The sequence below is a fragment of the Berghia stephanieae genome, chromosome 1 (assembly GCF_034508935.2).
Source record: "Berghia stephanieae isolate SIO BIC M18660-M18661 chromosome 1, UCSD_Bste_1.3, whole genome shotgun sequence".
NCBI lineage: Eukaryota > Metazoa > Mollusca > Gastropoda > Nudibranchia > Aeolidiidae > Berghia > Berghia stephanieae.
In genome coordinates, this window is record NC_088360.1 from 57,167,771 (window position 1) to 57,180,270 (window position 12,500).

Here is a 12,500-nt window from a genome sequence, read left to right on the forward strand (position 1 = left end):
AATAGCATTGAAAGAAATCTTATCAATTATACCTGAGCCTTGTTATTAGAATTGCAAGAGTAGTCGATGTTTTGGTTCATTTTTTCTACAACTTTCTGGAATTGGTTGCTTTGTTCACAATCAACATTCTTTCTGCACATGGTATTGAGCAAAGAGGATACTGGCAACAGAGCTTGGTCAGCATAATCTCCACTTAAAAGTTCCTGAAGTTAAAAACAAAAACAAACAACCAAACAAATTATTACCAAAAAAGTTGTTTTTCTTCTGAGCATTACATCTATGATATATAGACCTAGCTCTTATAAACTCAGAAACAAAATGCCTGAATTAAATGCAATTGTTTCAGTCAAATGACCACTTGATCTGCAATCCAAAATAAATTGGAACCAATCCAAAAAGGTGCTTGTAATCTTAACTGCTTATAATCTGTTGGAGAGTTGAATGGCGTCACTTTCATACTGTTCATATAACCTTATCCTTTCTATTTGTCGGCAGTGATGCGAATGCGAATCATTAGATTATCACCCTTCTTATAAGAGCGTTCAATTATTTATTTTGTTAAATATATTTGTGACGTACCAGCATTGAAGGCAACATATCTTCAGAGGGTTCAGGAATGAGGCTGAGAGACGTGAACCACACTCTTTTCTCAATGTCGGGAATTTCGTCGTTGTTGATAACAATAGCCATAATCTCAACAGCTGACTTTGTCCCAGCAATTGGCAGAGAGTCCAAAAGGAATTTCCTAAGAAATCATAAATTGATATGATATATAGCTATCTATCATAAACTATGTAATCAATTAATTAATACGCGTGCATATTGTGGATATTGAACACTGAACCGTGAATTGTTATTAGTATTATTCGTACACAAATAACAGGAAAAAGCAAGCTTAGAAGTTATAATGAAGAAATACATTGATTAAATAATATAGTTATAGTTTTTACAGGAGGGATTATATTAAGGTTAAAAATATCATTTGCTGTCATTCGAGTGGTGGCTTCGACAGAAACGTTAATAAAAAAAAGTGATGTGTTGGATCCTCAAAATAGAGGGCACAACTGTAAATAACAACTATAGCAACAAATAGAAAGAAGTGTCCAAAAATAATATTTGTTCAAGTGTCTGGTTGCATGTACCACTCCGTAGTGTTAAAGGACCAACTCTCAATGCAATATAAGTATAGTTAAAATTTCGATAAATAGCATGGATGAAAGTTATTCGATATCTTAAAATTCATGCTTACATTGCTTTCTCATTCTGTCGGCAAAGCTTCTTATCCTTGAGCTTGTTGTAGAGATCCTTGAGGTCTGAGCTTTCCATATCTTTAACAGCCTGAGCAATTTCGTTGAAAAGGCGGGGTGTCTCTGGTCTGTCACAGCATAAACAAGAGGTAGCCTCATTATTATATGTCAATGTTTCATTTTTATGACTATGGTACACATTTTTGTACCATCTGGTAGTATAGCCTTATGTCCCTATCTCGATCGAATCATTTAGTAACATTTCGTTATAAATATCTGGATTTTATTAATAAAATTCTGTAGCGATTAGAGTTGTTTTTCTTGCCGGAGAAGAACTCAACAGAGAGCCTTTTGCCTTATACACGGCCTTAGAATGAATCTATTGGCCAAATAATAGAAATTGAATGATTCCAAGTTTATTTTCACATTATTTTCACAGTTAGTGAGTTTGAGGTTTATAACTGATTTAGAAAAAAAAACTCATTTGCATTTTTAGATTGAAGAATTCGAAATTTCAAAATTAACCCTAGAAGACGCGATGGCATTATTTGGGAATAAAGATCATTTTGCTCTAAATATCACAACAAAGGCGTTTTTCTTAAGCTTAAAATGTGTTTGATACAGATACAATTTAAATCTCTATGACAACGAACCTAACGTCAATTCTGGTCTGGTCACAAATTTCCTTCAATTTTTCCTCTGCCACTTGTTTGCTGTTTTGGACTTTGTCAATGCCATTCAAGTGTTTGAAAAGAAGGTTGGTGCGAACTTCAACGTTGTCTGAAGAAGACATGGATGAAAGAGGCAATGTTATCCTATTTATATATCTTTTTTTTTCTCTTGTGATTATTAATATTTAACTACGAAAGCATCAGCATATTTTACCTTTCAAACGTTAGTCACTGACGATAGCTAATTGAAGACTGAAGTATTAATGTAGACTGTATAAGGAAGGAAAATATTATTGGTCAATATTTCTAGACAGAAAAAAGATAAATAGATAGATGGATAGATAGATAGGTAGATAGATAGATAGATAGATAGATAGATAGATAGATAGATAGATAGATAGATAGATAGAAATATATATATATATATATATATATATATATATAATATATTATATATATGGATATATATATATATATATATATATATATATATATATATATATATATATATATATATATATATATAATAGATAGATAGTGATTTTACTTTGGCTGGTCTCCACACCACGCTTGGTAGTAACGAAGGTAAGAGTCTGTTCGACTTTGGTAGATCCGCCGCTCTGGTGGTTTGAGAAGGGTGCGAAGACGTGGTTTTCTTGACAGACAGCAGATGTCAAAATCCCAGAGGAGCTCACAACGAAGTCACACTCGTGGGTGCTTTTCATGATTGGTAAGGACTGGATATCCTTCAAATGTGGAATGAAAAAATATCGATGAAGTATGACTCATTGAGGAGCCATGATGCTCAAAGGTAAGAAACATAACCTAATCACGTGTTACACTGTGGGTCTTTTATTGCACCCATATCCCATATATAATGACTGGGTAGCTGAACCTTAAATTATATTTGACGTTAAGTACTCCATGATAGGGTAGAGAATCGTTGCTGTTTGTTTCAGGGTTTAGGAACCAGAATCAATTATGTCCCGATAACCCTAATTAATTAGTACTTTGGTACATGTTCTTAATTGTCAATGGACGTTCGGCATATTATTACCATCGTGTTAATAATCCATTCTATTTCACTCTAGATATATTTTTTCGCGCATGAAAGAGCATCAAGAATCTATTGCCCAAATGCATTCATTACTAGTCAATGATATTAGTTGAATAGGAATGAATGACAAGTTATGGTAAGATTATAGGGGTCTGTATGTCAGGACTGGCGTGGCAGGTAGTGCTTACTCATAGGCTCAATTCAATGTCAGATTCAAAATTTTATGCCTAATTTGTCCTTAGAAAAATCATTCCCATTGCATTATATTTTGACATGAAAAATAATTCAAAGACAAAAGTGACCCCCCCCCCCTTCCAATCTCAAATAGAAACACAAAACAAAGCAACACAGAGACAAATAATAAAAACAAAAGAAAAAACAACACCCCTTCCCTAACCAAAAAAAAAAATTCAATCAAACAAGCAAACTGAAAAAGAACAACCCCCCCCCCATCCCGCCCTGACATGAAATATCCATTTATTGTATTTTTAAATACGTGCAATCATTTGTTTTGCTAAACAGGAAAGTAGAAACCTAACATGTCAAGCATTAATCGCTTTATCTTATTTTTTAAACTGCATTTATCTACATCCTTCTCGTTTGGATTTAAACACCCAGCAGCATATCCGAAATATTTCTATTAACCTCATGATTCTTCATTTCATTTCCCCCGGTGTGATGCATCGGATCAAATCAGGAATATGATATTTTATAACTTACAGACTCAACTCTGTATGGAACCATTTGGATGAGAGTCCTTAGGCCGCTACGTTGGTAACAAGACATCAAGTCTTTGGTTTTGGACAATTTGATAGTTCTCTCCCAAATCCATTCGCTCTTCTTGGTATATTCGGTCTGGCATTCTCCTGTCACATCGATCTACATTGATAAAGGAAGGGGAAAAATTATTATCGCATACCATTTGAGCAAATATAACCAATCAGCTCAAACGATATTATATCGAGCAACGTGTACATATTTGCAGTTCTGATAACACAAATTGTTATGATAGCATACATGTAATGGAAACACTCTCAAACCAGCTCCAATGTCCTCCATTACAACAATGTTAAAACAAGCCCAATGATGCGTTTGGTTATCAGACCTGCAAATACTTTTATAAACAACAAAAATTAACCCACGTTTCATATTTTAGACTATAAGATAAAAATTAAGCATTAAAATCAACTCGGCTTGAGATAGTGGGTCACGAATACTGATGTGACAAGTTGAAGCAACAGTATCAAAGAATGAGCCAAGATTTCTTATGGTTGCAGTTTGCTTTATATTCAAATTTGAGTTGCCTATGTCAATACTGTCAAGATTTATTTTTTCCCCTTTGTTTATTGGTGCCAATCAATAAAAATTCTGTCTTAAAATCATTTCATTTTAGTTTTTTGTCTAGCATCCAAGTCTTAATCGCTAAGCAACAATTTTCAATATATAAGCATGGACTGCAAGATAATATCAATAATTCTTTAAAATATCTAACAAAAATATGTATCTAGATAGCTTTATACCCATAAACATTATGGGGAGAATGACACATAACATTCCTATTTCCATTGTTTATCTTTAAAAAGGCATCTTCATATTGATTGCGTTCAATTAACAGAAGAGTTATTTTTTGTTCTTCAAAACTCGTTTCATAATTCCCATAGATGCCAACAAAGCGGTTTAAATCTTATATGTGAGAAACTATAATCTGGATCTTTTGGTGTGTGTGTGTGTGTGTGTGTGTGTGTGTAATAATAATAATAATAATAATAATAATAGTAGTAGTAGTAGTAGTAGTAGTAGTAGTAGTAGTAGTAGTAGTAGTAGTAGTAGTAGTAGTAGTAGTAGTAGTAGTAGTAGTAGTAGTAGTAGTAGTAGTAGTAGTAGTAGTAGTAGTAGTAGTAGTAGTAGTAGTAGTAGTAATAATATTGATAATAATAATGATAATAATAACAATGGTAATAATAATAATAATAATAAATAATAATAATAATAATAATAATAATATGATAATAATAATAATAATAATTATCATAATAATAATAATAATAATAATAATAATAATAATAATAATAATAATAATAATAATATGATAATAATAATAATAATAATAATAATAATAATAATAATAATAATAATAATAATAATAATAATAATAATAATAATAATAATATGCGATGGATGGTCAAGTAGGCGAAATACATAAACAAATCTTATTTCACTCTCGTAGAAGCTATTGAAGAAGTTGATGAAAGTCACAATACTTACTTCCTTGACTTTCTGGTCCTTCTCCAGATCTTCCATGCTGTTTTGGAAAGATGACAATAATCCTCTCTTAAAGTTAAGGACCCAGACTTTCTCATGAGATGGATGGCAAATGTCGCGGATGATGCCGTCATCGAAAGAAAAGCGAAGTGTATTTTCCGTCAGGACTCTTCTGAAATCGTACATGCTGAAATTGAATAGACACATTAAACATAGACTTAAGCTAATATCAAGAATTCATTAGATATCGAACAAAATATGTGTCTAGATTGATTTATATCCATGAAAATTATGAGGAGAATGAAATGTCGTTGCTTGTTTTTTTTTTCTTGTTTTTGTTTTGTTGTTGTTTGTTTTGTTTTGCTTTTGTTGTTTATTGCTTCCTTTGTTGCTCAAATCACTGGGAGAACGAACAAAATGTGGTGCAAATGTATTTTGAGATCTTTTCTTTCTTTTATTTTATGTCAGAGATCATAAATACTTTGTGCCGGGGCATAGAGTCTACATTGAAAGAAATGAAAACATAATCATATACCTGAAGATTTAAAAAAATAGGCGGAAGTCCCAGGTTTGAAAGTTTTTGCTAAGTTGAGGGTCATCTAAATCGATCGATATTTGAAGGAGGAGTTTTCTGACCAAATCTTTAAATAAACGTTTTTCTAGAGTACGACAGTTAACTGGTTAAGATAAGAAATAAATTGTCCAAGTTGTGAGCAAACGTGTTGATGTGAGAGTTCAAAAGCAGACAGTTCCTTACTTTTCTGCAGGCTTCATGTCATCGGAATGAGGCTCAGAATGGTACACATTGACGTCTTGTAGTCTGAGAGCAAACTCACACTGGCTCATCACCTCGATGTTGGCAACTGTCTGTAAATTAGAGAAAAAAAAGAGAGAATAAGATCCAAAAAAAAAAAAGCGTTGACAAATTCATTAGAGGAGGCAAAATCTATAAACATAAGAAAAGTTAATGGTCTTTGGTGGAAATTTACAGCCTGCGGAGTATTTATCGCCAATGCCAGAACGAACATATCTGGTACGATTTTGAATTACCATTACTCTTTTTAATATTAAAAAAAAAGTAAATACAGCTAACTTCTTGTCTTATGATATAAACGTGTAATATTTGTACTTATTTGCACATGGGTGTAATCAGACTTCTGGAAATTGGCACCTGATGATTAAGCTGCAGACTCTCTAGATTTAGATTATTACGGTTGAGAATAATTATTTTACAGTTGACCAAAAAATAAAAAACACAAAATAAACAAAACAAAAAAAAAATGGTTAACATAACATGATACACTGATTCAAATTAAAGAGATACTTCAAATTTGAAAATAAGGATGAGGAAAAAAGAGGGGGTGGTAGTACCTCAATGTACATTCTTGCTTTGTCCTCGGAAGCTCCAGAAACCATTGTGTCTGCTTTGCCTTTGTATTTATAGACGTAAGTCGTATCCGGCTGATAGTTGAACTTGTGGGATCCTTTACCGTGAGTTGTGATGGGTTGATGTGAAAGAAAATCAGTTATCATGTTGAATCACAAGTACAAGTGTTATAACATATAAAACTGAAGATTATATTTTGTTTTTGAAAAATACGGTGTCTTTTTGTTAACGAAGTCTACGCGAAAAAGACTTATAAAACTTTTGGTTAAATGGTTAACCAATAATTTTAAAAATATTCACAGATAGCTCGGTTTTTAAAACCTCTCCTCACATACAAAGGGGCTGCTATCGATCCCGGGTGAAGTCGACGTTATTTTTACTGACCATTCTGTCCACTTAGCTGTGATTTGATATTAAGAAGAAGCACTTTGTGACTGACTTACATTCTATCCAAAAGATATCAGCAATTTATCAATTATAGTATAGTGAGTTGATTCAACAATAAAGTAATAAATATTTTTGATTGATTAAAAAATTATCCCAAATATGATATTTTATAAATATGCGTTAAAGTTTATATCTAATTGAACATAGGATTATTGTTTTCCCTTTTCTCTCTTATTATAATATTGCAATTCATGTCAATTTTCTTTCGTTTCATACCTATAATGAATATTATTTCCTTTAATTTATTTCTTCATTAATTATTAACGATTGTTGAGCTATCAAGACTTGCGAAATTTTCTTTTAAAAGGAACAGCCTTTTGAACCAGTCAGCTAAATGCCTTACTCTGTAAAAACTCAAAATGAGGGTCTTTTAAATCAATTGATATTTGAAGGACGAGTTTTCGAGACAATTTTTTTAAATTCGAGTTTTTCCAGAGTACGGCAGTTAACTGGTTAATTTGCTTGAGGGTATTTATGGTGTTAGTGAAAGTGGTGTGTGTGTTTGTGTATGAATGTTTGTTTTGTGTATGTGCGTTTGTGTTGTGTATGCGTGTGCGTATGTGAGAGAGTATGTATGTATGTGTGTGTGTGTGCTCTCACCATCAGTACGTTGTCATCTCTGTGAAATTCAATTATGTGAATTTAAAATGTCATTCATTTGATTCTATTGGACACATTTCTCATTCCATAACATAGTGTTATCCGAGATTGACTGTTTTATTAATGCTATATAAATATTATAAGTTATTATTAGTAAGGTGGCAGAGTGGATGAGATATTGAACTGTGACCCAGGCGGTCTCAGGTTCCAGTGGATGTTTTATCATGTATTGATTAATTTCTTTATGGGATGCTTAGCCGACGGCTCCTAACGATGTTGCTCGGAAAGGCGTATTAAAAAAAATATTGTTAATTTTAAGAATATCAAATATATTACCTCCGCATTGTCTGGCACATTGGTAGGCGGGGAGATCTGGGTCAAAGTCATCTCTTATAAGGGGGACTTGATTGGGAAAACATAAATTTAAATGAAAGACCAAATCATTCAATCACTCAGGAAATGTTCAAAGCATGCAAGTAATCAATTTTAACAACTTATTTAATGTTTGTTGTTCAAATACTGACAAAAGGATTAGCTATTGTGAATGGGGTCACGACATAAAATGAAAAATTATAAAAGTAAAAATAAATAAAATTTGATAAAGCAGCATAAATCACTAAGGGTACAAGGTGGAGTAGATAATTAATAGAATATGACAAATAAATAAAATGCAAATATATCTTCATATAGGAATGATTTTTTTTAGTTTATTTACAATAAAATAAAATATTTTACTAAGCTTCACAAAAAAAAGAAACAGCTTCCATAAATTACAAAGTATTATGCGGACCTGCCAACTTTAATAAGAATTACGAAATTTTGACTGCAATATGAAAACTTCATAAAACAATAAATCTTACTGTAAATAAATATTGATGCCAGACTACATAATTTTGAGAGCTTTGAAGTGGTAGTTGATCCTTGTGATGGTAAAATGTTGATTTTTAAAAAAAGTTAACTATAGTGATGAAAATTATAACGTACGAAATTTTAGATTTTCAAGTAAGCAAGTCTGTTTATTAGTTATGGCTATTATGCCTCCAGAGAAGGCTGCCCAGTAAAAATTAAGGTAAGGGAACGAAAGATTATGAAAATATCAAACTAAACATTCCTTTTTTACTAACAACCACAATGAGGAAAATAATAAACACTTACACACAGATACACTCACACACATACTCACACGCACACACACACACACACACACACACACACACACACAAACCCAAAACAAAAACAAAACAAAAATAAACAAACAGCACAAAAAAATAATAAGTTACTTCTGGTTTGGAACGTTGAAAATTATTTAATATAAGTGGAAAAGAAGCAAAAAAGTATCAGAAAAGAATACTAATGAGGAAAATAATATAATATGTAGAGATAAAAATAAATTACATTATCTTCAGAAAATGCAACGAAGCAACATAAAATGTGATAGCTGTGCTGGTAATTGTTACTATCATCGTTTTTGTTCTCATAGGAGTAGTAGTAACAGCAGCAGCAGCAGCAGCAGTAGTAGTAGTAGTAGTAGTAGTAGTAGTAGTAGTAGTAGTAGTAGTAGTAATAGTAATAGTAGCAGTAATAGTAGTAGTAGTAGTAGTAGTAGTAGTAGTAGTAGTAGTAGTAGTAGTAGTAGTAGTAGTAGTAATAACAGCAGCAGCAATTGTGGGTTGGAGGTAATGGCAGTTTTTCCTGTTGGGAAGATAAGAGATAAAAGGAAGATTGTGGTGGAGTTGAAATCAGAAGAAAAGGAAGTAGGAGGAGGAGGAGGAGGAGGAGGAGGAGGAGGAGGAGGAGGAGGAGGAGGAGGAGGAGGAAAAGGAGCAGGCCGTGAGAAGAGCAAAGAAGAAGAAGAAGAAGAAGAAGAAGAAGAAGAAGAAGAAGAAGAAGAAGAAGAAGAAGAGAACTAACAATACTCACCTGCCGACGCTGCAGCAAAGAGCACCAAGCAGACCAAAAGTCTGGTCGCCATGGTTGGATTCTTGATGTTGCGCGTCCGACTTCAGATGTGATGCTCACAAAGTAAACAAGTCACAAGAGGGAGTGAATTGACGATGCTGTGAATTCCCCACGTATTTATAGGCATCCGCTTGTTTTCTACCATCGATTTCTTCTTAACCTCGACCGAAGTTCAAGTGGTTCTTAGTTGCAATTTACTCTTGACCTTCAGTAATGAGCAATAAATTATTTGTGTCATGTTGGTCGCTTTGTCAAAGTTACAGCGTCCTCCCAGTTATCAGAATCTGTGATAAATATTTTGACAAGTGGATGAAAGTAACATGAACAAATTCTTGAAGCATTTTTTCTGAATTATCTTCCAATTTTTAACATTTGTTTTTGATTTGTTTTATTTTCCCGAGATAAAGGGGTGGTGCGCATTGACGAGTTATATTGCCATCTTTTAATTTTGGATAAAGATTAATGTTCTTGATTGAGAACTACATTGTTTACTTTACATGCTGTGATAAGTAAGTTTTAAATAACGTCAGAGATAAAAGATGGTCAGCAATATCAAGAGGACAAAGGCCAGGAGTATGTCACACTAATTCTTTGTCGCACTGACTTTTCGATTAAAAGATAAATGCTCACGTGTTCTTTCAATGATACAATAATAACTGATTTTTTTTTCTTTGTTGTTGTTGTTGTTTTGTTGTTGTTTTTATTTGTTTGTTTTTGGAGTTCTTTTTTCCTTTTTTTTCTTTTTTTTAGGTGGGGGGGGGGGGGGGGTATTTACTTGAACTTTTTGCTTTCGTCATAGACTTTTGCTCTTCCTTAAACTGCATAATATTATAGGAGTCTTTTTCAGAGGTACTTTCTATAACTAGCAACAACTAACTTGATATTTTCTTCCTGTTATAGCCTTTCCCTTATCTTCCCTTTCCGTCTCGTCTTCCTCACCTCCTCTTTATCGATCTCCTCCTCCCCCACCAACACCACCTCCTCCTCCTCCTCCTTCTTCTCCTCATCCAAATCCTCCTCCTCCTCTTTCTCACCTTCGACCTGTTTCCACTTTTCCTTCCTACAGTAATAATAGTAATAATACTAATAATAATAATAATAATAATAATAATAATAATAATAATAATAATAATAATAATAATAATAATAAATTTATATTTATATAGCGCTTATGTCGAAGCTTCGAAGCGCTTCACATTGACCATCAATAAAAAACATTACACACTGCAGATTCGGACATACGAACAAAAGCTCACACGCATCCATTTACACAGACACACACACACACACACACACATCCATATACACACTGTGTGTGTGTATATATATTATACAGTAAAATTACTTTAAACCGAAAGAAGCTAAACCGAAAAATACCTTAAACCGCAAAGAATGTAATAAATTGTACGAGTTCCTTCATTATCTTTGTACTAATTCTTACGATGAACCGAAATACTTCTAAGCATTACTTTCTTTAAACCGAAACAACTTGAGAGCACCTTCCCTTTTTCTCTCTCTATTTTTCTTAAAAAATTCGGGAAGGTGGCTACACGTAATAATGCCCGATAATAAACAAAGACCGTAAGCATAAGATGAGGGTGGGGGTAGGAAAACACTTCAATCACTGCACTTGGAATTGGCCAACACCACAATCGCACAGACTGGAAAAGGAAGACGACGGGTGACTGGCAGGCGAAAAATGAGGAAAGAGGGGGAGTTGGGGTGTAGAATCACGCAAGCGAGATGTTCTCACTCGTTTGTTGATGCTTTGGAACCATCGTCTACTATAAGAAGTCGTTGTTTGGAACTGACTGGATTTTCAACACGAGGGGGGGGGGGGGGGGGGGGGGTAGGGTACTTACCATTGACATGCCATTTCATTTCCAGTTTGTTTAAATGTGTGTGTAAGGGGGGGGGGGGGTGTCTATGTAATTAGGCCTTTGAACCTAATGGCTTTTCAACAAAAGAGGGATGTGTAGTAGACAGCCTAGCATTGACACGTATTTTCATTTCCATTTCACTTCACCTCTGAGTAGTTGCGCATCATTCATTATCAATTATCACACAACACCTTTCGATCTTATTTTAGCTTTACATTTTACTAAAAGATGTCCAAAAGAAAGCACTGTGCTTACATGTTGGAGTTTAAAATCAAAACACTATGTGAAGTCGATGAAAAAAAAAAATTGAGCAAGACGGAGATATGTAAAATACACGGCATCCCAAACTCAACTCTTTCAACAATTTTGAATGGAAAACGAAAAACACGAAAACTATTTTTTAAACACACCACACACACAAAAAAAAAAAAGAATAATAAAATAACATTTTTTTAAAAAATGGTTACGAAGACGGCATTTATTCAACAACTCCATTTAAGGGGAAACCCATGATATGATTAAATGAGCAAATTCCTTAAACTTAAATAGTTACTACACTTGAAAAACATCGCAAAACGGGAACTTGCTTTAAACCAAAATGTCTTTAAACCGAAATGGTTTAGAAGGTCCCCAAAATTTCGGTTTAAAGTAATTCTACTGTATTATATATATATATATATATATATATATATATAATATATATATATATATATATATATATATATATTTAAATATACAATACACACAATTATACACACACAAACACATCGTATACACGTACACACTAAACATATACATACATGCATATAACATATATACACACACACAATTAACTAAATGTATACACGAGTGCACACACACACTCACATACATACATACACACACACCCACGTACGCACACACATATGCACTTATACAGTCACCAGCATAACCCCAATACCACTATCACTAACATCACCATTACCAACACCACTACCATTATCATCATCA

At 33.2% G+C, this 12,500-nt stretch overlaps 1 protein-coding gene across 1 annotated transcript in view; it reads right to left on the bottom strand.

The window, feature by feature from the left end:
- Window positions 1-9,741, bottom strand: part of LOC144978151 (uncharacterized) — a 43,121-nt gene extending 33,380 nt beyond the window's left edge. Inside the window, exons 1-11 of the mRNA XM_078923828.1 lie at window positions 9,592-9,741; window positions 8,008-8,073; window positions 6,609-6,721; window positions 5,995-6,104; window positions 5,241-5,424; window positions 3,696-3,854; window positions 2,466-2,664; window positions 1,901-2,027; window positions 1,250-1,375; window positions 580-745; window positions 33-203 (exon numbers count right to left, since the gene is read on the bottom strand). Coding sequence (XP_078779954.1) covers window positions 33-203; window positions 580-745; window positions 1,250-1,375; window positions 1,901-2,027; window positions 2,466-2,664; window positions 3,696-3,854; window positions 5,241-5,424; window positions 5,995-6,104; window positions 6,609-6,721; window positions 8,008-8,073; window positions 9,592-9,643 — 1,473 coding nt within the window. The 5' untranslated portion in view covers window positions 9,644-9,741. The remainder of the gene's footprint in view (window positions 1-32; window positions 204-579; window positions 746-1,249; window positions 1,376-1,900; window positions 2,028-2,465; window positions 2,665-3,695; window positions 3,855-5,240; window positions 5,425-5,994; window positions 6,105-6,608; window positions 6,722-8,007; window positions 8,074-9,591) is intronic.
- Window positions 9,742-12,500: the final 2,759 nt, after the last annotated feature.